The sequence below is a fragment of the Chiloscyllium plagiosum genome, chromosome 1 (genome assembly GCF_004010195.1).
Source record: "Chiloscyllium plagiosum isolate BGI_BamShark_2017 chromosome 1, ASM401019v2, whole genome shotgun sequence".
In the NCBI taxonomy this organism is placed as follows: domain Eukaryota; kingdom Metazoa; phylum Chordata; class Chondrichthyes; order Orectolobiformes; family Hemiscylliidae; genus Chiloscyllium; species Chiloscyllium plagiosum.
This window is the reverse complement of record NC_057710.1, coordinates 121,400,875-121,426,383: the sequence shown is the minus strand read 5'-3', so window position 1 is coordinate 121,426,383 and position 25,509 is coordinate 121,400,875. Positions and strand designations below refer to the sequence as shown.

The following is a 25,509-nucleotide window of genomic DNA, read 5'->3' as shown; positions in this document are numbered from 1 at the left end:
CTTCCTATCGGAAAGATGTTGTGAAACTTGAAAGGGTTCAGAAAAGATTTACAAGGATGTTGCCAGGGTTGGAGGATCTGAGCTGCAGGGACAGGCTGAACAGGCTGGGGCTGTTTTCCCTAGAGCGTCGGAGGCTGAGGGGTGACCTTTTAGAGGTTTACAAAAGTATGAGGGGCATGGATAGGATAAATAGACAAAGTCTTTTCCCTGGGTTCGGGGAGTCCATAACTAGAGGGCATGGGTTTAAGGTGAGAGTGAAAAGATATAAAAGAGATCTAAGGGGCAACTTTTTCACGAAGAAGGTGGTATGTGTATGGAATGAGCTGCCAGAGGATGTGGTGGAGGCTGATACTATTGTAACTTTTAAGAGGCATTTGGAAGGGTTTGGAGGGATATGGGCCGGGTGCTGGCAGGTGGAACTAGATTGGGTTGGGATATCTGGTTGGTATGGGCAGGTTGGACTGAAGGGTCTGTTTCTGTGCTGTACATCTCTATGACTCTAACTCTAATAATATTTCCTCAACTGAAGGGTGTGGAGGTCAGGATCCTGACCTGTTTGCAACGTAGTAACTTCTCTGGAAATGTGTATTTATGAATGTGCCTCATGCAGTGAGTGATCAGACTTTGTTGATGTGTTGTACTGTATATACGTAAAGGCAACTTGTGTGTGGCAGAAGTGAGCAGTGCAGTTGGAATGCAACTGGTTTTCAGTCGATTTGAGAAGAGAAATTTATTTGAAGTTAGGGATCATTCACAGCATCGTTCAAAGTCCCTCAGTTGTGAGAGTGAGTGTTTTTGAAAGCTTGGCAGTAATAAACTCTCCCATAACATGTACAATACTTTCTACCAAAAGCTTATGAAGTTCTTTTAATCTCCTGTTATGTCCTGCTATTGTAAATTAGCACCTTACACCTGTTTAGCTAAATGTTCTGAGTGCTAAGAATTGATTGATGTTTTTAATTCTTTCATAAATCTGTGGACTCTGAAAGATCTAACTTTTAAATATGGTCTAAAGTGGGAAGTGTACTGACCTAAAGAATTCATTTTCTACATGGCTTATGAAAGTTGAAGTTGCATAGCAGATAAATAGTGTTTTGCATTGTGAAACTAATATATTCTTGTTGCCTGGAGTTAATATCACCTCTGCCCTATCTTCCTTCCCTGTGTCTCCCTTTCTCTCCTGAAGATTAGAAATGGTTAAAATCAACCCTGGTGCCAACAATCATCTAGTAGCTAACACTCAATGAGGTTTTCATGTGGGTCTGGTCAATGAGTTATAATAGGCTGATTGTCCATTTGAGCCACCACAACTCCGCTTGTCCTGATCTCAACCACTGGACATCCATGTGCATGAAACGTCCAGTTTGTATCCCAGCAGAACAGTTCAAAGTGAGAACAGTGAATTAAAAAGAAATCCTTTTCTTTCTTCTTCTCCCCAAACAATTCCAAAAATGTTTTTATGCCTCAACATTGGGATGAAGTATCTGAGCACAATACAGTTTTTAGCTCCTCCATTTTGAACTCTTTGCTCCTGATCTAAAGATTGTGGATTCAAGTGCTGCTGCAGGAATTTAGCACATTATCTAGGCAGCACTTGAGTGCAGTATTGGGATGGATGCGAATGCAGTACATTATATAATGCTGTGGCATTGTTTGCAAAGTCAATTCCAGGGAAATCTGCACATGGCCCAATATTTCAAAATGTTCTTTAGCAAGGTGAATATGTGGAAATAGCCAAATTTTCTCAAAAGCAGTGTTTCATACAACTAGAATATTGGGCATCTTCCAATTTTTCTCTGGTCTGTTTTTATTATACTTTTGCTATACTAAGGTACTTATATTAAGTGTGCAAAATTGTTCTTAATATCCAAATGTGTGATTTGTCAGTTGCTCGATAAAGTTCCATAATGTTTCTTCAAAAGCAGTTTCTCAAATAATCAAGTGCAAGTCAGTGTAGTAAAATTTGGTTGTCCATATTCATTAGATGTGACTTTTGGAATTCTGAGTATTCCTTCCTCTCCATTCCCTCCTCACCACCATTTTGAAGTTTATTTATAGGCTGTTGTTGCTAAACCCTCTGCAGAGCACCACATTTCTTTGCAAGGTCTAAATTAAGCACGCTTTCAAAGTTCAACTGTTGGTATGATTTGTACCTGTTACTTACCAGTTAACTCTAGTTTATTCTAATTTAGTGAAACATAATTGTTAGGAGCTTGATTTTGCAAAATTGTTATAGATTTGTCAAGTTACTCTGTGTTTTAAAAACTGAAGTATTTTGTTTAAAGTGCATGTCAGTATTCTGACTTTTCTATATAAACCTGTAACATTTGCAGTATGCTAACTTCAGCTGTGTACCGATAGGTTGTGTTTTATTATTTTGGGTGCAAGTGTTGCCTCAAGTTCCTGAGGTAGTGGAATTGCATGATATTTGTTGGCAATTTGAAATTGAACAGTGAAGAAGGAGGGATGAAAGTAGATGCTGTGAAATGGGAAATATCAGGCAGTCTGGAATTCAACTTGAGCATATGCTTGACAGACCTGGGACAAAGTTTACAAGAAGTCACAAAGTGTACTCTTGTGGCGATCTACAGTACAGAAAAAAAGCCCTTCAGTATATCAGGTCTGCGTTAGTCAGGTGGTTGTTTTTAGACGAATCTTATCCCACTTTCCAGCACATGGCCCAAAGTCTTGTGCACTGCTATGCCAAGATATACACCTAATCACTAATATGTAATTAGCATTTCTGCATAACTAACCTCCCTGCTGTTAAATACTCTGCCTCGACTAATAAAGTAACTTGCCCAAATGCTTACTTAACCACTTTAACACTCTGTCCTGATACCTTAAGAGGCTTGTGTTCATGCACATCAAGGATCATCTGATCCGTGGTGCTTCCCAGGACTGTTCATCACGTATTCCCATGCCTTGTGTTGACCTGAATCTCACAGACACCCCATCATTCTAGAAGGCGTGCAACCGGAAGTGTATCCTAGCTATTCCTGAATTGATTTAATTGAATGTCATAAGTTTTATAATTTTACGTTACATACTGCAATCTGAATGCAAACTTTTGAACCAATTTAAATGCAAAACATCAAGGAGAATTTTTCACATCAAAAGGATTTTCTGCCATTCAGGCTGAGTAATCGCAAGATGCGTTTGAGGTTGTAGCCTCTAGTAATGAGTTGTAACTGCAATGTGACTAATTTACGCCAACAGTTTCCATTATAATTGATGTAGACATATTATTCTGTAAAAGGTTGACAAAAGTGATGATATAAAGGTAGTAAGTGCAAATGCAGTGTTTTTAATACACTTGTCAAATTCTTGTGACTTTGAGCAAAAATAATCAGCTAAATGCACCTGAAGCATGATTTGATTTAAATTTATTGTCATGTATACCTAACGACAGTGAAAAGCTTTGTTTTTGAGCAGTACAGGCAAGTTCGGCGGGGCGGTGTGGACTTGTTGGGCCGAAGGGCCTGTTTCCACACTGTAAGTCGTCTAATCTAATCGTAGTAAGCAAGGACATGTGGATCATAGGGTGAAAAAGAGGCTTAAAGGCATGCAAGTTATGTTGACATTAGCAAGATCAGCATTATTTTAGAGTTCGACTCCATCCATCAGTCTAATAACGGCCAGGAAGAAGCTGTTCCTGAACCTGCTTGTGCATGTGTTCACACTTCTGTGTTTTCTGATGGAAGAGGTTGTAGGAGAGCATGATTGGTCTTTGGCAGCCTTCCTGCAGCAATGAGCCATGTGGTGGGAGGTTGACTTCTTTGGTCTGGGCTGTGCACATAACCTTCTGTAGTTTTTTTTACACTCCTGGGCAGAGCACTTGCCGTACCAGGCTGTTATCCACCTGGACAGTATGCTTTCTTTGGTGCAGCTGTAGAAGTTGGTGAAGGTGCTTATGGACATGCCAAGTTACCTGAGCTGCCTTCATGACCATTGCATCTACATGTGAAGTTCAGGGCAAGTTGGTCATTGTCACTACTAGGAACTTGATGCTCTCCATCTCTCAACTTCAACCTCCGTTCCATTGATGGGGGTGCGTTCTCCTCCTTTCTTTCTGAAGTCAACGATCAATTCTTTTAGTTTGCCGACGTTGAAAGAGCAGTTGTTCTCATTGCACCATGACACCGAGCCCTCTATCTCCTTTCTGTATTCTGACTTATCGTTGTTAGATATCCATCCTACCACGGTGGTGTCGTCACCAAACATACAGATGGCGCTCGTTTAGAATTTGTCAACACATTTGTGGGTGGACAGGGAGTACAGTATGGGTTGAGGATGCCTCCTTGGGGAGGGGGGGGCGCTCCAGTGTTGAGGATTATCGAGAAGACTGCGGTCTGTGAATCAGAAAGCCGAGGATCCAGTTGCAGAGGGCGGAGCCATGACCAAGGTCATGGGAGTTTTGATCAGTCTAAAGGGGATAATAGGAGCTGTAGAGAATGAGCAAGAGTCCGATGTAGGTGTCCTCGTTATCCAGATGCTCCGGGGATTACCACAGGCCTGGGAAATGGCATCCACTGTGGACCTGTTGTATCGGTAGGCAAATTGCAGGGGATTGAGGCAGCCTGGGAGACTTGAGTTGATCTGGGCCATGACCAGCCTCTTGATTGAGGTCAGAGCCACTGGGGCAGTAGTCGTAAGGCACATTGAACATGCTTTCTTAGGTACTGGGCTTCTTGAAGCAGGTGGGGACTTCAGCAAATCTGAGGAAGAGGTTGAATATGCTGGTGAATACCTCCACCAGTTGGTCCACAAGGATCTAAGTGCTCGCGCGAGCCTGTTGCTTTCCTTGGGTTGACTCTCGGAAAGGCTGATCTGATGTCAGCAGTGTTGATAGTGGGCACAGATGCTGTCCGGGCAGGTTTCCCTGCCCCGCAGTCAGTTTCCCTACGTTCACATTTACATGCATATTTTCCACTGTGTGTTTTTAGAACAAATTACTTGCTCCCTACACCAATAGGGGTGCAATGTGCTACCCATGGTAGAGTATAAGTATAATTTAAATTTGCATCCATTCATTTCATTTATAACTATATGAGAATGAATTCACAAATTAGTTTTTAATTTTATATGGATGTTTTGCACTCTAGCGCTGCAGTATACTGTTGCTTTTAAATGTACAAGTTAGCAGTTAACTTTCACAATCATACTCCAAACTTGAGGGTGTATGTGAACAACACGACAGAACATCAGGTAGCGTGTGATCTGGGACTTGACCATGAGCCATGGATTAAATTGGAGGTAATACATTTGAGTTTGCTCCCACCCCACTGTGACCTGGTAATGATGCCCATAATTAGGCAAACAAAAAGTAGGAGAATTCCTACCAGGTTAATGCGTCACAAATGATAACAACACTCCTGGGAATTGATCCTAAGCTTCGATCATTTTGCCCTCTGGCTTTAATCATCTGAACCTTGCAGTGAGATTTGATTGAGTGTGCATTTAACTTGCCCAAAGCAGATGTGTTTAATTTTGCTTTTGATTTATCCTTATTTTCATCCTTCCTGTCCCTCCATTCCCACAGATGAACATGGGATAGTACTAAACTACAATGAGTAGAAGATTGCCAAGTTCAGTTCTTCAGTTCAGTTATCACTGCAATACAATTGGCTTCTGATTCTTGAGCCAGGGCAATGGAAAAATCCAATATAATTTCAGTCTTGACTGCAATCCTGTCCTGGCTGATCGTCCTCTGCTTGCTCTTACCACCCACTAACCGCCCCCCACCTCTGGAAATGACTGGCTGGACATCTTTGAACCTGCAAATGGGAAACTTCTTTCCTGGTTTTGATTGTGAGCAGCTGCTTTTTTTTTTGCTCTTTTGTATCCCAAGATAGCTGAAATTGATTGAATGAGCCGGTGAGTAGTGTACTTGCAGCAGTGGGAGCTGGATCTGTGACTGACAGGAAGCCAGGAGCCAAGAGCAGATGTCATCAAGGCCTGCGCACAAACTGCTCACCCGGGTAATTGACCTCCAGTGCATAAACTTGATCTTCATAGCCTGGGTTCGAAGCAGTTAGTTTTCTTCCTGCTCCTCCAGTTTGCATCTGGTGGGGAGGAGAGGAGAAAGAAAGGCAGTGATTTTTGGGGTATTAACCTTGAATCCTTTTTTTTGTATAACGTATTCAACTTCATTTTGATATGTAAGTTAGCAATATGCAAAATTTTGAGGTAACCAGGAATGAGATCATTTGAACTTGTATCGTCTCTGACAAACTTCAAATGTTCTAAAGTGCCCTCACTAAATATTTTCCAAAAGTGGCTGCTGTTATAATACAGAAAAATGTAGTTGCCAGTTTACGTATGTCAGTTTCTCAAACAGCAAAAAGAGGAAAGGGGGCAAATAGAAAATCAAATCAGTAACCACGGACTGAATAGATAAAGCAATTTCAATTTGTACTTGGAGGCCCCAGGAAATTTTAAGCTGATGAGACTTGTGCACAGCTTGTCCTTGTTCATTTTTTTTTGTTGATCTGCTTTTTGGTGATGAGATATCCAGTGGCATTTTTATTCAAGGATAATACTAAAATAGATTGGTGTGTGCGTGAGCTGACGTCAGTTCTGATGAGATTGGGAATGTCTGGTTTTCTTGTGGCAGGAGCAGTCAAGAGAATGGCCAGGTAGTTACAGTAGAGCGTCGCTTCAGAAAAGAGCAGTCATAGAAATGTTGTCTACGCATGTGATAAATGAGGAGTCAGCTGTGTACCACTGTCTGTAATCTAGGACGGTTGTTGCCATGGCAGCGTCAAGTGGCATTTAGTGGTAATGCATGACTAACCTCGTTTAACAGGCTAGTTTGTGTGAGATTGCTCAGCACGGCGAAGAATTAAGAAGCATTAGAGTATGTTACAAGACTTTATCTTTTTCCCCCCCCCCGCGCCCCCACCCTCCTCAAACTGCAAATTTACAAAGAATGTGGACTAGCTTTTAATATTAAGGATCTTTTTGAGGAATCCTTTTCCTGGATCTATTTGTAGTTCTGGCTCGTTTTCATTCAAGCAGAACACTTTTGATGATGTCGTTTTACATGCAATATTGGTATGTAGCTCAGCTTAATTTTTAAAGTAAGCCTGTAAATTTTTGTACAAAGTACAATCGGTAGTAAAATGTGAAGGCACTGTTTCCACAACTGAATTATTGCTCAGTTTCAAGGCTTTAAGATGGAGCTTTAAGTTTGTTTTAAGCACTTCGTGTGTTAACTTTAAAATTGGGAATTTTTATTTGTAATCAGCAGGATTGGAAATACCTAGTGAAGTAACTTTTCTGTGTTTATATTAAGGTTTTTGAAGCATCTAGTATTTAATAATGCTCATGTTTTTTGCACTTGACAATCCTATGCCTTGTTTGAAAATCTTTATGAAAATACTTGTTAGTACGCAATTCACCTTCCAGCCTACCTCTGATTGATTGAACATTGCACTGCCTAAATCCTGTAATCCAACGTTAAAATGGCCTCTTATCTGTGTTGAGAAATGTTATCCAATTGCAGAAAATAGTTTTAGACCTGAAGTTACTTCTGGTATATATGTTAACATGCAGTTGAGAGACTTTTTTTTTATTATTCAGATGCCTGATAGTTAAAATTAGTATCCAGTCCTACTAAGTGATAAACACCAAGTTCAATTTGTTGTTTGATTTTTAAGTAACACCTGATAGTGACACCCCGAAAACAAAATTAATATTTCAGCCATTTGATCTGTGTTGAAAAGCTGCAGAGATCTCTTATACAGGGCGAAGTGGAGGGCAGCAGAAAGAGGGGGTTGACCTAGGTGTAATTGGATGATGAACGTTACAGATCTTTTGCAAATGACCTACAGTAGATGTTTGAAGATGCCACAAGAAAGATGAGCATGACATTCCACGACAGCAGATCTCCCAGTATGGATGGTTAAAAGCAAGACTGGGAACAAGCGAAGAACTGAGAATTAATTAACGTTGCTGCGTATTAAAGTGCTGCTTACTATAACACTGCATCGAAAATGTCTGACCAGATTTGAGTAACAGCAATTCTGCATAATACTCAAATTTTAAAAATATTTTCTGCTGCATTTATATATAGTGTGATTAGCTGCAGTAACAATACGCATCCCATAAGGATGTACCCCTGACGGCACTGTAGGTATCTTTGGTTGGCTTATATTTCTACTGGCAACCACCCAAAACCACAATCAAGTGGCCATTTTTAGTTTGAGGCTTGACATTGACATTGCTCAATTGTTTGGGGAGGACAAGGAAAAAGAACTCAAAGCAAAACCAGAAATGTTAGACTGGTTCTGTAATTGCCTTTTGCGTAAAGTTCCATTTTAATTTTAACACTATTTCAATGTGCAAGACCATGTACATTTCGTTTAAAGGTGACTTTTTTTGTGATTTGTGTAAGTGGGAATGTCCCTTTCCTCCTTTCACCTTTCATGAAAGTTACAAACTGCTTTTATGTTGCATAATATTTTGATTTGTCTTTGTAATATATTATGAATTGTCATCACATTGCCCATTGTCAGATAATCCAGCCAAACGGAGTTAGGAGGATTACTTCAGTCATCTATTCTAGGACATCATCGTAAAGCAACTATTCATGTATCTAGTTTGAAAATGCTTAGATAAACATTTAATGTTAAATGTTGACATTGATGTGACCAAAATACATGATCAAAGCAAGACATGGAAGAGCTTCTTCAATATTGTGTTAACCAATCTTGCATTACATGACACTTGGCAAATCATATAATACATACATCTCTCTGATCTGCCTTTCAGTGGCTGTTTGACTTATTAGCTATGGAAACGAACTGTTTAAGTTATGCAGTTGAAGACTGAAATTTTGTAGGTGGTTTCCATTTTTGTACATGTGAATGCTAGGTCTTCTAATAGGGGAGTGGGAGAAGAACAATCGCATGTGACATTTTGCAGGCAAGCAATTAATTCAGACATAAGATTTTCAATGAGATCTGCATAAGGAGTTAGTTCAGTGGAGGCAGTTCAGAGAAGGTCCACTAGGATGATCCCTGGTGTGGGGCAATTGCCTTATGAGCAAGGTGAAACAGACATCATTCTTTTAAGGGGCTTAACAGTGTAAATATTCAGAGAGGATATCTCCCCATATCAGTACCTAGGACCAGAGGGCATAGTCTCCGAATCAAGGGCACCAATTTAAGACTGAGCTGAGGAATTCCTTCTGAGGTTTGACTGTCTTTGGAACTCCTTGCCACCGAGCGCTGAGGGGCCAGAGTCCTTGTATATGTTAAGACTGAGAATCTTAATCAAAGGGAAATTAAAAGTTATGTGGAAGGGCAGGAACGTAGCTGTGAGGAATATCAAATCAGCCATGATCCTGTTGAATGGCAGAGCAGGGGTCAACCTGCCTTCCCCTGGTCCTATTTCTTATGGTCTAATTGAGTCTTGGTTCACACCAGGTAGAGCAATGCCAAACAAGCCACTGAATATTGCAGAGCTTTTCAAACTATCTGCCATGCAGATTGTAAAACCACCCAACTTGTATGTTTTTTTTAATGGTAATTTAGAACTGGTTTAGTTATATTGCTTGGTATGGTCCCATCTTATACTGCAGAATTCAGGTCAGTCAAGTCAGCAAAAGGCTGTCATGTGAATTCTGCTCAGTTTCATGTGCTCTTTGAAAATGCAGGTAGTGAATAACTTAGATATTGATCTAATTTGTGCCTGCCTTTTGGTAGAATGAAATTCTGACTTTTCAATACTTGAGAGACAGTTGTGGTAGGGGTGGGGAAGAGGCTGCCAGTTTTGTAGCAATCCATCCTCATTTCAAGTCTCATTCTTAGCTGTTTAATGGTCTTGGCTGAACTATGGATCCTACAATAGCCACAGTATCCTCTGCTTCGAGAATTCAAACTGAGTTGATATTTCTGCTGCTTATCATTATTTAGTGAATTCTCTACTGGAAGTATCTTATCAATTTTAGGCGAGGCCAGACTTTAGCTTGGTTGTGGTGTCTCTTGATGCGCACTGTTGTCCAAATTTCAGGATTGTCGTGAATAGTTTAAGATGCGGAGCTGGGGATGCTGGTTTTGACTCAAAAGCAGGCTGCTGTACATGCTGAGGTTTTGGGAAGCCGATAGAATATGGTGGAGACACTGAACAGGTCAGGAAGCACGTGTGAAAAGTGAACTTTTTTGCCAACTGCCTTTCATCAAAATTGAACACCATTAACTACATTCTTCCTTCTAAGATGCCAATACGTTCAGAAGTTCCTCCTTTTAGTCCTATTTTGATTTGCTGTCTTTGCATTGCTAACCTCAACCAGAGTATTGGCAGAGTTGCTATTATTGACTAAATTATTGTACCTCAGGACTAAGAAGAGAAAACATTTAGACCGATCAGCTATCTGGTGACCCTGTGAGCATTCAGTACTGACCAGGAAAGAGTTGATAATTCCTCTTATGAGATCAAATAGCTGGCATTTGTGCCATTTTTGGTTTAGACATAAATATTATTGAATCACAATTGAGGATTACTTGGGGAGGGGAGAAAGACATTTTTCAGAATTTTGTCTTGGAACTCATTTGGACAATTGATATTGTATGAGAGGAAACGAACTAATCTTTGGTGTCCTCTGAAAAGATGAAAAGCTTTGACAAAATGCATTTTTCAACAATACTGGAGTTCTTATGACCAAATAAGTTAGAGCAGAGTTGTTACAGTGCTGAATGAGGCCATTTGGCTGGTTCTGTCTGTACTGGCTTTTAAAGAAGAAGAATAGCCAAATGGGCTAGTTTTCAGATTCAGCAACACCTGGAAATGAGCTGTAACCATTGCAAATTCTCTTCAATAGAGGAGCTAAAGTTTGTGGTGAACAATTGGGGATTGGAGGAAGCTTGCAAATTTTGAGTTTCTTCATTCCATATTTGATCAGCAACAACTACTGTTGTTGTTGGCTTTGATGCTTTGGTTATTTTTAGTATGGCAAATTTCCTGGCCTCTACATTGCCTTAAATCTCTCAATTCCTAAATCTCCTTCCCATGCTAAAGTTGGCTTCAGCAAACTTGGTCGTATTTTTGTTATGACAAGCAAATTCCCCACAAGAGCAACTTTTGAGGCGGAAGTTTATGCAGTGCTACTCTCTATATCTGAGAAGGTTCTCCCTTTTGCTGCACCGTTTGCAGGCAATGCACTGTCTTCTGGTAAGTACAACCTTTATAGAACAGCACTTCTCTGAACTTCACTGTACATTTCTGCTACTGTGTTTTCCTCATCCATATATTTTCACTATGTTAACTTTTTATTTTTCCCTTCAGAACCTCCAAACAATAGAATGCCACCTTTTGATTCTTTTACAATCCACAGATTTTTATTAAAAATAACCTGATGTACCTGTTCATTTTCTGCAGCCTGGTACTTTACACTTGCCATAAACTTTAAACTTGGCTTCTTACTCGTCGCAACCTACTAGAGAAGTTTTTTTTGGAGTTAGTTGAGAGATTGTAGCTATACTTTGCACCCCTATGATGTAAGGCATACATAGGTTGGTGGGACGCAGAGAGATGTCAGTTGAGTTTCCCAACTCTCATTGTTAGGCAGTGTCCCTGGCTAAAATTGTAAGTTGTTTGGCACGGATATGAATTGTACACTGCTTTAGATTGCCTGCCTGCACTTGATGCAGCTTGTGGAAGATGATATCTTAGGAAAGATACCAGAGTGATGCTTCCACTCTAATCCTAGCCCTGAAGAATCCTGCCTGGAGTATGGAAACATTAAACACAGTGATCTGTTAATCATAGAATCTGTACAGTGTGGAACAGGCCATTTTTGGCCCAACAAGTCCACACCGACCCTCTGAAGAGTAACCCATCCAGACCCATTCCCCTACCCTATTACTCTCCATTTACCTCTGACTAATGCACTTAACCTACGCATCCCTGAACAAATATGGGCAAGTTAGCTTGGTTAATTCACCTAACCTGCACATCTTCTGGACTGTGGGAGGAATCCAGAAAACACAGAGGAAACCAACTAGGACATGGGGAGAATGTAAGTGGGAGAATTTTCCCTCCAAAGTTAGGTATTATGCACTTAAGTAATTTAGGGGCACTATCATACCATATTTCCATAGTTGCTGCTTGCACAGAATTATGCACGTTGTATCTGGTTGCTTTCTGCTTTTATCATGCTTGGGAACAGCAAGAGAATCTCTCTTTTTTTTTTATTATTAATGTAATAGCACTTGTCATCCATTGAACAGTTGTAATGCTAGAATTCACATTCTTATTTCCTAGGCACCACTGTTTTGCTACAAGATTTGAATTGTGCCCTTAAACTAAATAGCTTTATTTAAAAATGAGTTTCTGAGGAAATGTGTGAAGCTTTTGCCAATAGTTAACCAGAACTGACGCTATAACTGACCAGAGCAGAGTAGAAGAAAAGGTCTTCGTTTCTGACTTGGAGAAGCCTGTTAAGCTTTTTTTTTAAAACCAGGAGCCTAATGGTGAATAAGTAGTTTTGCCAAACACAAGGGTCAGCTAGATATTATCTCCATTATATTTTTATACAGTGGGCATGAAGAGCTACTTGATGAAATCCTTCTTTATAACTCAGGTTCCTGAAAGTTCATTCACTTCTTTGCTTCCTGCCTACATCCCTACACAAAAAATATCTTGGATGGCGGATGTCCTTTCCCCTTCTCACAGGCCAACTGTTTTGACCTGTTCACCAGTGGAGGTGCTGGCATAGATGTAATTATATTTATATGTAATGTTTATGTTTCTACACTAATCCATGCACAACACACCAAACTGGAAACACTAATTCTATATGGTCAATAAAAGAAATGCTGTGCTCTATTGACTATTTGATTTGTCATTTGCACAAAATTTACCATAGTGATATTTTACGTGTGCATTGCTCTTTCTGCATCAAAATGAATGTTGCTTTAATTGTCAACACTGACTATTTGTTCTGTTTTTGATCTTGATGTGTACTGAAAAACAACACTACAGATAATGACTTAGTCCGTTGCAGGTTTTGATACAACTGGAATGTACAAATCTCAGCAAATCTTGTGTGACCAAAAGATGTAGGAGCACGCCATTCAGCTCATTGGGTCTGTTCCACCACTAAGTGAGGTCATGACTAACTTACAAATCCCCAGTTCCACTTCCCTGTTTTTTCCACATAAGCCTTGAATCTCTTCCTGCGTTTCAGAGCCTTGCATATAGTTTAATGACCAGCCTTGACAGCCCTCTGCAGTACTGAATTTTACAGATTCACTAACCTCTGACAGAAGGGATTCCTCCTTATCTCTGCCTTAAAAGGGCAACCTCTTCTTCTGAGATTGTGTTATCTGGACCTTGACTCTCCCTGAACTGGAAACAATCTTTCCGCTTGTCCCCCATTAAATCCCCTAAGAATGATCTGTGTTTCAATAAAGTCACTGCTCATACCTCTAAACTCCCAACAAGTACAGGCCCAATCTACTCCATCTGTCTTTATAAGACATACCCTTCATACCTGGTATCAGTCTAGTGAAACTCTTTGCACTGCCTTCAATACCAGTATGTTGTTCCTTCGATAAGGACCCAACTGTTTGCAGTATTCCAACTGTGGTCTGGCTAGTGACTTGTGTAGTTTGAGCAAACCCTCACTACTTTTTTTAATTTTCATTTTCGTTGAAATAATGGCTGGTGTTCCATTTGCATTCTCTAATGCCCACAGTACTTGGATGCTAGTTTTATGCAGTTCATGGATAATGATTCCTGAAACTCTCTGTCCTTAAGTTTGCTGCCGTCTTTCTCCATTTTAAATAATGTTCAGTTGCTCTATTATTCCTGCCAAAATACATCACTTCACATTTCCCCACATCATCATATTCTACCTTTTTAAGTTTTTTGCCCATTCACTTAAATCTGTTCATATCCCTCTCTACAGAATCTTTGTGTCATTCTCGCCACCTGCCATCTCATTTATTTTTGGTTGCATATCCTTGGCTAGAGTATATTCACTTTCCTCATCCAAATTATTAACATATACAGTATATTGTAAACTATTGTGACTCCAGTAGTGATCTCTTCACTTGTTGCCATCCTGAAAATGCTGCTTATTCCAGCCCTGTCTTCTATTAGTTAGCCAATCTTCTATCCGTGCTGGTGTGCTATTTCTAACACCATGGACTGTTACCTTATTAAGTACAGGTCAATCTGCTATAACACGTGTTTTGATAACGTGAATTCGCTGTAATGCGATTGATGAATTGGCAATGTCATCATGTTAGTTCAAACACTGTTTCAAAAGCATGACGTTTCTATAAAGTGTGGTTGCACAGGAACGCACCTATCATGTTATAGAACAACTACCTGCGGTCTAATGTGTGGTACCTTTTATCAAAATTATTCTGACAATCCAAATACATCTCATCCATTACTTCCCCTTTATCTATCTGGCTTGTTACCACCTCAAAAAATTGTAGTCACATAATTACCACTCACAAAGCCATGCTGCCTTTGTTAGATCATATGTTATGTATTAATAAATGCTTTGCCATTACATCCTTTCATATGAACATTTTCCTAAATAGTAGACATTAAGCTAACTATTATAGTTACTTGTTTCCTGTTTCCTTTCCTGGTTTTAATAAAGGTGTTAGGTTGTCAATTTTCCAGTCCTCTGGGGGTTTTCCAGAATATAAGGATTCCTGGAAGATCATTCCCAGTGCATCCACCATCTCTGCTGCTACTTTCTTTTAATAGTCTAGGATGCAATCAAAGGATGGATTGATTGTTTGGTCTTTAACACCATTTAGTTTCCCTAACTTTTTTTAAACTGCAGTGATGATTATTACATTTATTTCCATGCCTCCCTTTGCCTCTTGATTATAGTGAAAATATTCCACTTTCCATTTATGGTTCTTTCTAGAATAATATAAGACATGTTAAATGTATTATAACTAAGCTGCTTAGATGTCTTCACCTAAGGTTATGAGCTGACAAAACTGGGAGAGTCTGACCAGTTTCTAGTTGATTACACTGTACTTTGAGAGCTCCTTTTCGACATTGGCTTCGTTTCTTTGCAGTTCTGCTTTTTCTTTTGGATTAGCATGTTGTCACAGATAGATCGTATATAGAAACTGAAGAATGTAAAAATACTTTTTTTATACTTTACCACATCGCTGCCAAAGCACTTCACGAACTTAGTTTGAAGTATGGTCATAGTTCCTAGCTGAATGATGTAGCCATTTTGTGCGTTGCATTGTCACACAGATGGTGTTTGGGTGACCTGTTTCTTTGTGTATTTGGTGGTCAGAACAGAAATAATTGTGATGTGCACCAAGATTAAATCCTATTAATATTATTCTGCTCATGCCTATTTTTTTTCAGGTCTCATGTCAGCGGCAGTCTTTTAATGTACTACTAAATTTCTTAAAATTGCCATGCATTATAATAAAATCAGTGTAAATTCCTGATGTTGCAAATATAAAGTACAGTGAGTGAGCAATAATCATCGACCACTCTAATGACACTATATTGTATAATAGTGATCCCATTTTCAATCTTCCATTTACAATGCCTTGAGCAATGTAATGAAGATGCCTTCCTTATGTGTGCTAAGGGGAGGTAAGTACTTTTCCTGAATGATCCTCTGTCAGTAAGCAGCCACCTATCCCCTAAGTTTCTAGCTCCTTTGCCAGCGCTGCTGAAAATTTGTTGCTTCTGCTGCTGGCTCCTTCCTCAGCCATGCACTATTGATGTTCAAAATACCTTCCGCTCCACCGACTTGCACTTTCCTGTTTGGCTCTATGCTGGCATTTTGTGAATATTTGAAACATGCATGCAGTATTGTAAAATCAAAAGCTCCATGGCCCCAGTACTTTAGTATGGGATAGATCTGTCTAAATATCAGCTATTTATTCCAATATTTGGAATACTTCATTTATATTGGTGTTTCCAAGGGATGAAGTACGTGGTTCACTTAATGTATTGATAGCCAAGTTGAAGAAATACTGCATATCAAAGGGACCGAGTAGGAGAAAAGTTACCCATCTATGGAGTGGTTGACACGCAGTTGATGACTGTTTCCTGATTTTTGTCTTTTTAAATTTTCCATTTTGCTTGCCAAGTAGCTGAAATTTAGTTTATTCTGCTCTTCAACAGCTTGTACAATGAAGACAGAAATTTGCTTCGAATTAAGGAAAGGGAAAGACGAAACCAAGAAATTCACCTTGACAAAGAACCTTTCCTTAAAAATGCCCCCCTCTTTGGTGAGCCATACAAGGTAAAGTACGGAGCAGCTTAGACTAATTTTGGTTTGAGCTTTTTTGTTTTAGATTCTGTGCTGCAGAGCTCTTGGCACGTCTTATGAACAGTGCTTCCACCCAAAGCTCGTAGAGCAGCTCTCTATATTTGCAGGTGGGAGCTCTAATTTGGTCATCAGGACCTCCTATGCAATTTCAATTGGAATCCTGAGCAGGAGAGCAGTGACTGAGAGGTCCAGGTAGGACAGTCCTTCTTTTTAAATGTCTGTACCTGTCTTAATGTGAGCCAGGAAGAGTAAGAAGACTCTTCTGGGTTTCCCTTGCTACCAGCTTCGATGCAGTCCTCCTCCAAAGCATTCCACTTCTTTAAATTTTGGAGACTTGTCCTGCGGGAGAAGCCTGTCTCCCAATTCTTGTTACCAGCTGCTGACTGGGTCGTGAATCCGGCCAGTTTTGTCCAAGTCACAGATCTTGCAGAGCTGAAGTGTAGTGGTTGAGTTTGGCAGGTCCCTCGCCTCATCGGCTGTGCCCGCTGCTTCATGATTTGAATGTACTGCACCTCCATTTCCATCCACCAATGTTTCTAAAGCAACACGGGCTGTGTGGGAGAGCTGTCCCAACCTAATCTAAGTTTTTAGTGAGCTGGATGGTTATCTGTATAATTTTTTTTTTTGTCTAGCTTTTCTGCCATTTGAAGGTTTTGTTTTTGTATGATTTAAATTTCCAACAGCCTTTCACTTTCAGCAATTTGAGTGAATCTATATGGTCCCAAAGATACTAAGCTTGCTGAGACCAAAGAAATAAATTTGCATCCAGGTTGAAAATATTAATAATTCTTGGATTTTCCTAATCTCTTTGTAGCTCACAACTTTCAGACTTGTAGCTTAATGTAACTTTTAAAATTTAGTCACTGGACTGTTATTTTGCTGTGCTGTTGCAGAATCCATTCCAATCATGCTCGTTTGCAGGCCGGACTGATCTTTCTGGTCAAAAAAGCATTATAGAATGCATTTATATATAAAAAAAATCTTGTGCAAATTTTTCAGAAATTGTCAGGCATTTTTAAACGACTAATTAGTGCATGTGGGGTAACTTTTTTTTTCTTGAATATTTGCCTCTGCAGAAATATGTGTGAATCATAACTGGGCTCTTAGGGTTGCAGTCATTTAACTACATTTTTTCTGTTTTTGTGCAGACCAATAAAGGGGATGAACTTTCCAGCCGCATTCAGAATATGCTGGGCAACTATGATGAGATGAAAGATCTGATAAGTAACAAGAGTCAGCAGGACTTCATTGGTATACCCAAGAGGGCAGTTCCTTTGGTTTCACAAGAAAAAGATAAGTGCTTGCTTGGTGCAAAACAGAGTAATAGTTCACTACAGCCTTCCTTTCACAATAGCAATCCACGATCAATGGGACCTCGCAGTGCAGTTTCTTCAACCGGTGTCTGCTCCTCTGATAAGAACACTACAGCAATAGAACAGAACAGCCAAAGCCTCAGTCAGAACACTAAGGGCTATAGCTTATTTCCAAACCGAAGCCAAAAAAAGGACAATTGCTACAGTGGGCAGGAAACTTGCAATAGCCATCGAGTGAGGGATGACCAGCCAGCGGATACGGACAGTCGCAGCAAAGTCCAGTTATCCCATTTGCAACACTTGCAACCACTGTTACCGTTGTCCTCACTTATGCAGCCCTTGTCTCCGATAACACCATTATCCCCCTTACATTCCAGCGGGTTTACCAATTCCAAATTGCAACAAAGAAAGAGTAGTCGCAGCAAGGACTGTCCTCCAACAAAATCTCCAAGTGAACAAGAAGTACACTCCGGTGATCCTGAGAACTTGTCTTCTGATCTGAGTGTTTCAGTCCCCAGCCAACATGCATCTCAAACTTTTCCGCCATCTCTACCATCGAAACCAAACATGATACAACAAAAGCCTACAGCATATGTGAGACCGATGGATGGGCAAGACCAAGCACCTAGTAAATCCCCAGAACTAAAGCCTCCTGCAGAGGATTACACTGAGGAACCATTTGGAAATATAGCTGCAATGAAAGCAAGTGCCAGAGCAAAGCTATCCAAACTTAAAATTCCTTCTCAGCCAGTCGAGGTGAGTGCACTGCCATTTCTCTTCTGATGTGTAGTTCTGCAGTGAACTTGATAGTAACCACAATTGCTGGCATAGGGAGGTGAAGTATTTTGCTCAGAGATTCGTGATCTAGTGACATAAGCAGGACTTGAAATTCAAACAGTGGGCCTGTATCAGAAATGAAAATGTTTAATTAAATTGTGTATTCCTCCTCTTTATATTTTATTTTAAGACACAGGCTGGAAATTAAAAGCAGCTTTAGGAAATGAACAATATGTTAACTAACTAGTATCATACATGTCAGACTATTGACTGGAAATAATGAAAAACACATTGAAATACCTCTATCAGATATCATGGAAATGTTTTCTGATTCTGACCTGTGACTGACAACAGTTCATTGATCTTAATAAGCTGCATATAGTCACATTTTCCTGATGTATTTCGTCCGGTGATTGGATTTTCAAGAACAATCTAAGTGGTCCTCCTTTTACGATGTGAACTCCAATCTTTTGTCCTTCTTTGAAAAGTACTATTCTGTGTTGGGGGAGAACTTGCATTTGTATAGCACTTCTTGTGTCTTAAGCAATACAAAGTATTTTGGGGGAATGTACTACTATTCCTTCTTTGGTTGCTACATCCATCTAATATGTGCAATACGAAGTTCCATAAGCAGTGAGATTAAGGAACAAGTTACCTATGTAGTGATACTGCTGAGAGGAATAAATCTTTTAAAAGAAAAATTTGCTTTAATATACCAGCATTCAGTCCTGCTAGATGTCTCAAGTGTGTGCATTCAAGATGTTTTGAAATGTATTTATTGTTGTAAAGTGGAAAGCAGTTTTCCTCAAGATCCACAAACAGCAATATGGTAATGACCAGAGAATCTTGGTTGATCATGTTGACTAAAGGATAAATATTGACTGGACATTGGGGATAACCATTGCTTTTCTTCCAAGTAGTGCTATCGAACACTTTGTTTACATTCACCTGATTAAGCAAAGTGGGTCTCAGTTTAACATCTCATCGAAAATATGGCATCTTGGTGCAGTATTCCCTCAGGACTGTGGGTCTTGATTTTGCATTCAGTCTTGGAGCAGGGCTTGAACACTCAGCCTTCTGACTTGGGTGAGATTGCTAACAACTGAACCATGGTTGACACACACAAAAGAAGTAGACGCTTATGAATGTTTATGTCCTTCTTCCAGGGCTTTGGTTTTAACATCTCATTTAAAAGATGTTGGCCTGGATGTCAGACAAGACCCATTTTTACAAGTAGCGCTAAGAGATCTCTTGCAGTAGAGGCAGGAAATGGTCTGAACAGGCAGTGAAGAGTTAACTGCAAATCTATGGGTCTGGAGCCAGTAAGTCAGGCTAGGAAAAGATGGCAGATTTTAGACCCAAAAGGACATTAGTGAACCAGATGAGGTTTTATGACAACTGACCATGGTTATGTGGTAAAAACAATGACTGCAGATGCTGGAAACCAGATTCTGGATTAGTGGTGCTGGAAGAGCACAGCAGTTCAGGCAGCATCCAAGGAGCTTCGAAATCGACGTTTCGGGCAAAAGCCCTTCATCTGGAATAATCCGTGGTCACCATTGGTCTAGCTTTTATTTAAATTCCAGATTTTTAAAGAGGCAGGAAATGGTCTGAACAGGCAGTGAAGAGTTAACTGCAAATCTATGGGTCTGGAGCCAGTAAGTCAGGCTAGGAAAAGATGGCAGATTTTAGACCCTAAAGGACATTAGTGAACCAGATGAGGTTTTATGACAACTGACAATGGTTATGTGGTAAAAACAATGACTGCAGATGCTGGAAACCAGATTCTGGAAGAGCACAGCAGTTCAGGCAGCATCCAAGGAGCTTTGAAATCGACGTTTCGGGCAAAAGCCCTTCATCAGGAATAAATCGTGGTCACCATTGGTCTAGCTTTTATTTAAATTCCAGATTTTTAAAACTTCAAATATCACCATTAAAAGCCATGTCCACAGTCCATGAAACTGGTGATCTGGATTACTAGTCTCGTGACATTACTTCCATTCTGCTACCTCCTAAGCAAATTGCTGAGACAAGATAGAAGCAGTTGTGGCTTTACTGTGATCTTGGCTGTACTTGGCTGGAGAGCATTTGCAGATAATTAGTAGCAGTTTGGGAAAAGTTTTCAGTTTTCCACATGTTGAAGTAATTGAGCCTTAATAATCATCAGAAAAATTACTTCAGTGGCTTCTGAGTTTGCATTTGAACAAAATAAAGTTTGTGTACCCTGTGGATGGGATAATTGTATGATTTTTTTTTTGGGATATTTTTCAGAAATTAACATACTGTCAAATGTCTTTGGGCAGCTACAAGCCAAAGATGATGAGCTACCTGCTGGGTTTCCTTTTGAACTTTAATTTGTAATATTTCACAGAATCCTCAGGCAATCAGGATGACCATTCAATTTAACAATATTCCGGCTCCTACCCTCACAAACTGAGGTATGCTGCACAATAAAGGATTAAAACTCTGTTCACAAGGAAGCAGAATATCTTGTTCTCTCAAACAACTCTGCAGTCACTGTGAATTACCCAAACTTGAATTCGAAATCATGAAGCCTTGTAGGTGGAACCTTGTAAAGTTAATTTAATAGGTTCTGGGAATCACTTGTGGTGATCATTGTGAGTGAAGGAGTAAGATGTTAATGTCTGAAGTGTGGCCCACTATAAATGTGGAGAAAGTGAGGTCTGCAGATGCTGGAGATCAGAGCTGAAAATGTGTTGCTGGAGATTCCTGAAGAAGGGCTTATGTCTGAAACGTCGATTCTCCTGTTCCCTGGATGCTGCCTGACCTGCTGCGCTTTTCCAGCAACACATTTTCAGCCCACTATAAATGTGCCTAATACATTGGGGCGAATGGTGAAATTTGTTTTTAGAAGGTTTGGCAATGGTGGCTGCTGGAAGGTCTGATGCATGGAATGGTGAAACCCTAAAGCAAAATTATTGTTCAAGAATATAGTCTTATTGAAACTCTCCTTTGGACTTGCTCTTTTTTAAAAAGAAACAATGATTGTTCATTTTGAACCAGTAATGCTGTCTGAATTGAGTGTATTGATAAGATCTCGATATTTTCAAACCCATCCCTACTTCCTTTGTTGGTGTGAAGCTTCTCCTTTTGACTCTTGATAGCTGCACCCTGCCTAGCTATTTGTTGGTTACCGTGGTTGTTTATGATCCAGTCCTAAAAGCTCTGGATTCTGTAAAGCCAATGAGGGGCATCTTTTGCTGTCTTTTGTTGCCCATGAATTAATGTAGTATAAACTGTCGTTAAAATTTGTTGGACACAAATGTTGACCAATCATTTTATGATGAAGTTGCAAAAGTAATTTTTAAAAACAAAATCATCCCAACCCCAACATCCCTTTTCTTTTTAAAAAAAACAAAGAACTGCAGATGCTGGAAATCAGAAACACAAACTGAAATTGCTGGAAAAACTCTGTAGGTCTGACAACATCTGTGGAGAGAAAGCAGAGCAATACTTCAGTAAGGAAAAGCTGTATTTACCTTTTGTTTAAAGTAGGGCAAGTATGATTTGACAGATTCGCTTTGTTAACATGCATTTCTGAAATGCATTTGTTCCGTATAGTTTGAATTGCTCTTATGAATATACAATGATTCATCGGACTTGAGCCTTTGCCACAAAATTAATTCTTGAACATAGCTGACCAGGCCAACATTTATTGCTCATTTCTGGTTGCTCTCCTTGTGTGTCCTTGTCTTCAGTTTTGGACATGGTTGACCACGCTATACATCTCCAGTTCCTTTCCACTGTTGTTCACCTAGGTGGGTCTGTTCTTGTTTTGTTTCTTTCTTGTCTATCTAATTATGGTCCCAATATAACTTGCAAAGTTTATCTTTCTGCCCCACATCATTGCCTCTGCTGTCTCCCCCAAAAATCTCTCTATGGCAATTTTCAAATTTTAAAATCTACGTGCTGCTCCTCAATGTAGTGTTTAGTCTTATTGTAGACCGACAACAGAGTTCTATCTCACTACCTGCATTGTGGCTAAATTTAATCTGATTACTTAAGACAGCTAGTGGATTGGATAAAAATTTTCTCTAGTTATATATTGGGTGATTGAATTTATCTTTTTCACTACCATTATCCCATCTCTTACCTTTTAAGCCAATTTTGTATTCATTTGGCTAGCTCCCCTTGGATTCCATATGATCTACCATGCAGAACTTTGTCGACTGCCTTGCTGAAGTCCATATGGACAACATCTACCACTCTGCCTTTAACAATCTTCTTGGTCATCTCTTCAAAAAACTCATTGTTCAAACAACACTCAATCAAGTTAGTGAGACACTATTTCCCACACATAAAGCCATGTTGATTATCTCTAAAGAATCCCTAATTTCTACAATTTTTTTAACCAATATTTTGATCATCTTTGTAGTCACTTTGTTTAAAACCTTGGATGCAGGCTATCAAGTCCTGGTGATTTATCTGCCTTTAACCCTATTAATTTTCCAAATACTTTGTCCCTTGTGATAGAGACTGTTCCAAGACTTTTGCTCCCGTTAATGCCTTGCTTTTCTGATGTCTAGGATGATTATGGTATCCTTCACTAAGAAGGCTGAGGCAAAATATTATTTAAATTATCTGCCATTTCCCTGTTTGTCGTTATCAGTTCTCTAGTTACATCCTCCAAGGGTCCCACGTTCACTTTAGCTACTCTTTTATATGCCCATTGAAGCTTTTGCTTTCTATTTATTTCTCGCTATTTCTTTTATCTTTTTTTAAGCTCTTTTTATTGCTTTTTTTGTTATCCACGAATAAAACCTAAAAATAATATGGATCCTTTGGTCTACCACTACTTTTGCTGCTTTTTATGCTTTAGTTTCTGATACTCTTTTTGACTGCCTTTGTTAATCACAGGTAGTCATCCTTCTCATCAAATCCTTCTTTTTAACCAGAATAATTTTTTTTTTGCTGAGTATTATAAAGTATCTGCTTGAATGTCTGCCACTGCTCATCCACTGATGTTCCACCTTTTCTATATTCCCAGCCTACGGTAGAGAACACTTCCTTCAGACCCCTCTCTTTAATTGCTGTTGTTTGAGCCCCAAGTTGCGCGCTCATATTTTTTCATTTATTTCTATTTGCCATCAACACATCTTTCGTATTACAAGCTCGACATATATTTAGACACAGACCCTTAAACTTTGACTTTTGGCCATTATTACTTCCTCTGGTTCTTCTTTCTGCTACGCTCTTCTGCTTCTATATTTTGCTCTCCCGTTTCATTTCATTTTTTTACAAAAAAGTTCTCTTCAGTTAAAGTCCCCCCCACCACTCCAAACTAATTAGCTTAAAACCCTATCTACAGCCCTAATTATACAATTTGCCAGGACACTGGTCCCAGCATGGTTCAAATAAAAGCCCATCTCAGTTGAACAGCTCTCTTTCCCAAGTACTGCTGCCAGTACCCCAAGAATCCAATGCCATTTCTCCCACATCGAACTTTTGAGTCACACATTTACCCCTGTAATCTTGCTTACTCATTGCCAATTTGCAAGTTACTCTGATAGTAATCCTGAGATTATAGCCCTTGTGGTTCTGCTTTTCTAAATTGACCTAATATGCTCATAATGTCTCATTAGAACCTTTTTTCCTAATCCTGTCTATGTCATTGGAACCTATGTGGACCACAACAGTTGGATCGTTGCTCTCCCACCCAGAAGAGCTGTCCTTAACCTTGGCAGCCACACTTGGGAATTAAACTCACAAGAAACAGGGTACAAACAGTTGATTCTCAAAAGAATGGTAATAAACTGTTTGTGTTTTTTAAATGGTGATCTCTTAGCTGTATGCTCATTTGTTAATTCATAACCAGCTTTTTAAATTGATGGGGAGGGGAGTGGTGGGGGAAGCAATGAACAAGCTGTGTCCCTTATAATTTTTCATAAGCTCATGACCTCCAAAAACACATTAAAACTATTGAAAAATGTTTGAATTGTAAACACTCTCGGCCAAGATAATTAAACCTGGAGAAGAATAATCGTGTAGCTAATGTCAAGCCATAAAATCCAAATACCTCCAGTTTTGATTCCTATTATGCTGGATGAGATTGTCAGAATTGTTGAAACGATTTGGGAAGGAAAGATCAACCAAGGTTTTTACTCCTGACTTTGTTTTATGTGGTGTGATGCCAGCCAGTATCAGCTTGTAGTTGGGTTGGTATGCTGCCACTATCCCCTAACTTTAACTGGGCCTAAGCACTAAGGTTTTACAGCAGCAAAGGAAAACCACTGGTGAATCTTAAATTGTAATTTATTGCATTATAGCAATGAGGTACACATTATATGAAGGTGTTAGACATCTTGCAATGACCTAGAAAGCTTTGTCTTCAAGATACTAAGTTTTTAAAATATATTTTAATTAAGAAAAAATAGATTTTTAAATATTACAACAAATACAAAACAATGCAATTCAAAACAGTACAAAACTAAACCCAAATAATAAAAAAAAATCCCCAACCCACCCTCTTCTACAAATGTATAAACATATAGAGAGAAGTATAAAATTTAAAAAAACCTAAACTAGCTATTTAACTAACTACCTAACAGCAAATAAATACCTAACAGCAAACAAATAAATAGTAATAACTCAGCCCAGCCAAACAAAACACTCATTCCTCCTCCCTGGATATTGGACTCATGAAACACAATCGTTACGGCTATATAAAAGCCCTTGTTATCGTGGCAGATAAATCTGTGTCCAGGTATTTCAAAAAGGGTTGCCATGTCTTGTAAACATTCTCAGTTTTGTGGTGTACCATATTTGTGAGAAAATCCAGGGGATTATGCTGCATAACAATCTTCTGCCAACCTGACAGGCCTGGGGGGCTTTCTGATATCCAACCTAGCAAGATATTCTTCCTTGCACAGAATGTAAGAATATTGAAAAGTTTTTCCTTATGCGAGTCTGCAGGAAATACAATGGGTAGGCCCAAAAGGAGCGAAATGGGGTCCTTCTCCACCCCTACACCTAAAATCCTCTCCATTGCACCCACCACAGCGCTCCAATATGTTTGAAGCCTGTCACAAGATCAAAGACAATGGGTAGGAGTACCCGTACAGACCTTGCACTTGGGGCATGCTGAAGATACCCCTGGTTTAAATTTTGACAAACAGT

General features: G+C 39.5%; 1 protein-coding gene across 2 annotated transcripts in view; it reads left to right on the top strand.

Moving 5' to 3' along the window:
- The window catches only part of LOC122552813 (AF4/FMR2 family member 1-like), a 164,613-nt gene that overhangs the window by 36,225 nt on the left and 102,879 nt on the right, over window positions 1-25,509 (top strand). Inside the window, exons 1-3 of one of the 2 annotated variants that reach the window (XM_043695796.1) lie at window positions 6,997-7,056; window positions 16,135-16,255; window positions 17,431-18,351. In XM_043695796.1, coding sequence (XP_043551731.1) covers window positions 7,031-7,056; window positions 16,135-16,255; window positions 17,431-18,351 — 1,068 coding nt within the window. In that variant the 5' untranslated portion in view covers window positions 6,997-7,030. Of the gene's footprint in view, window positions 1-6,996; window positions 7,057-16,134; window positions 16,256-17,430; window positions 18,352-25,509 lie in introns of those variants that run through there. The other variant, XM_043695804.1, reaches the window with a different exon arrangement.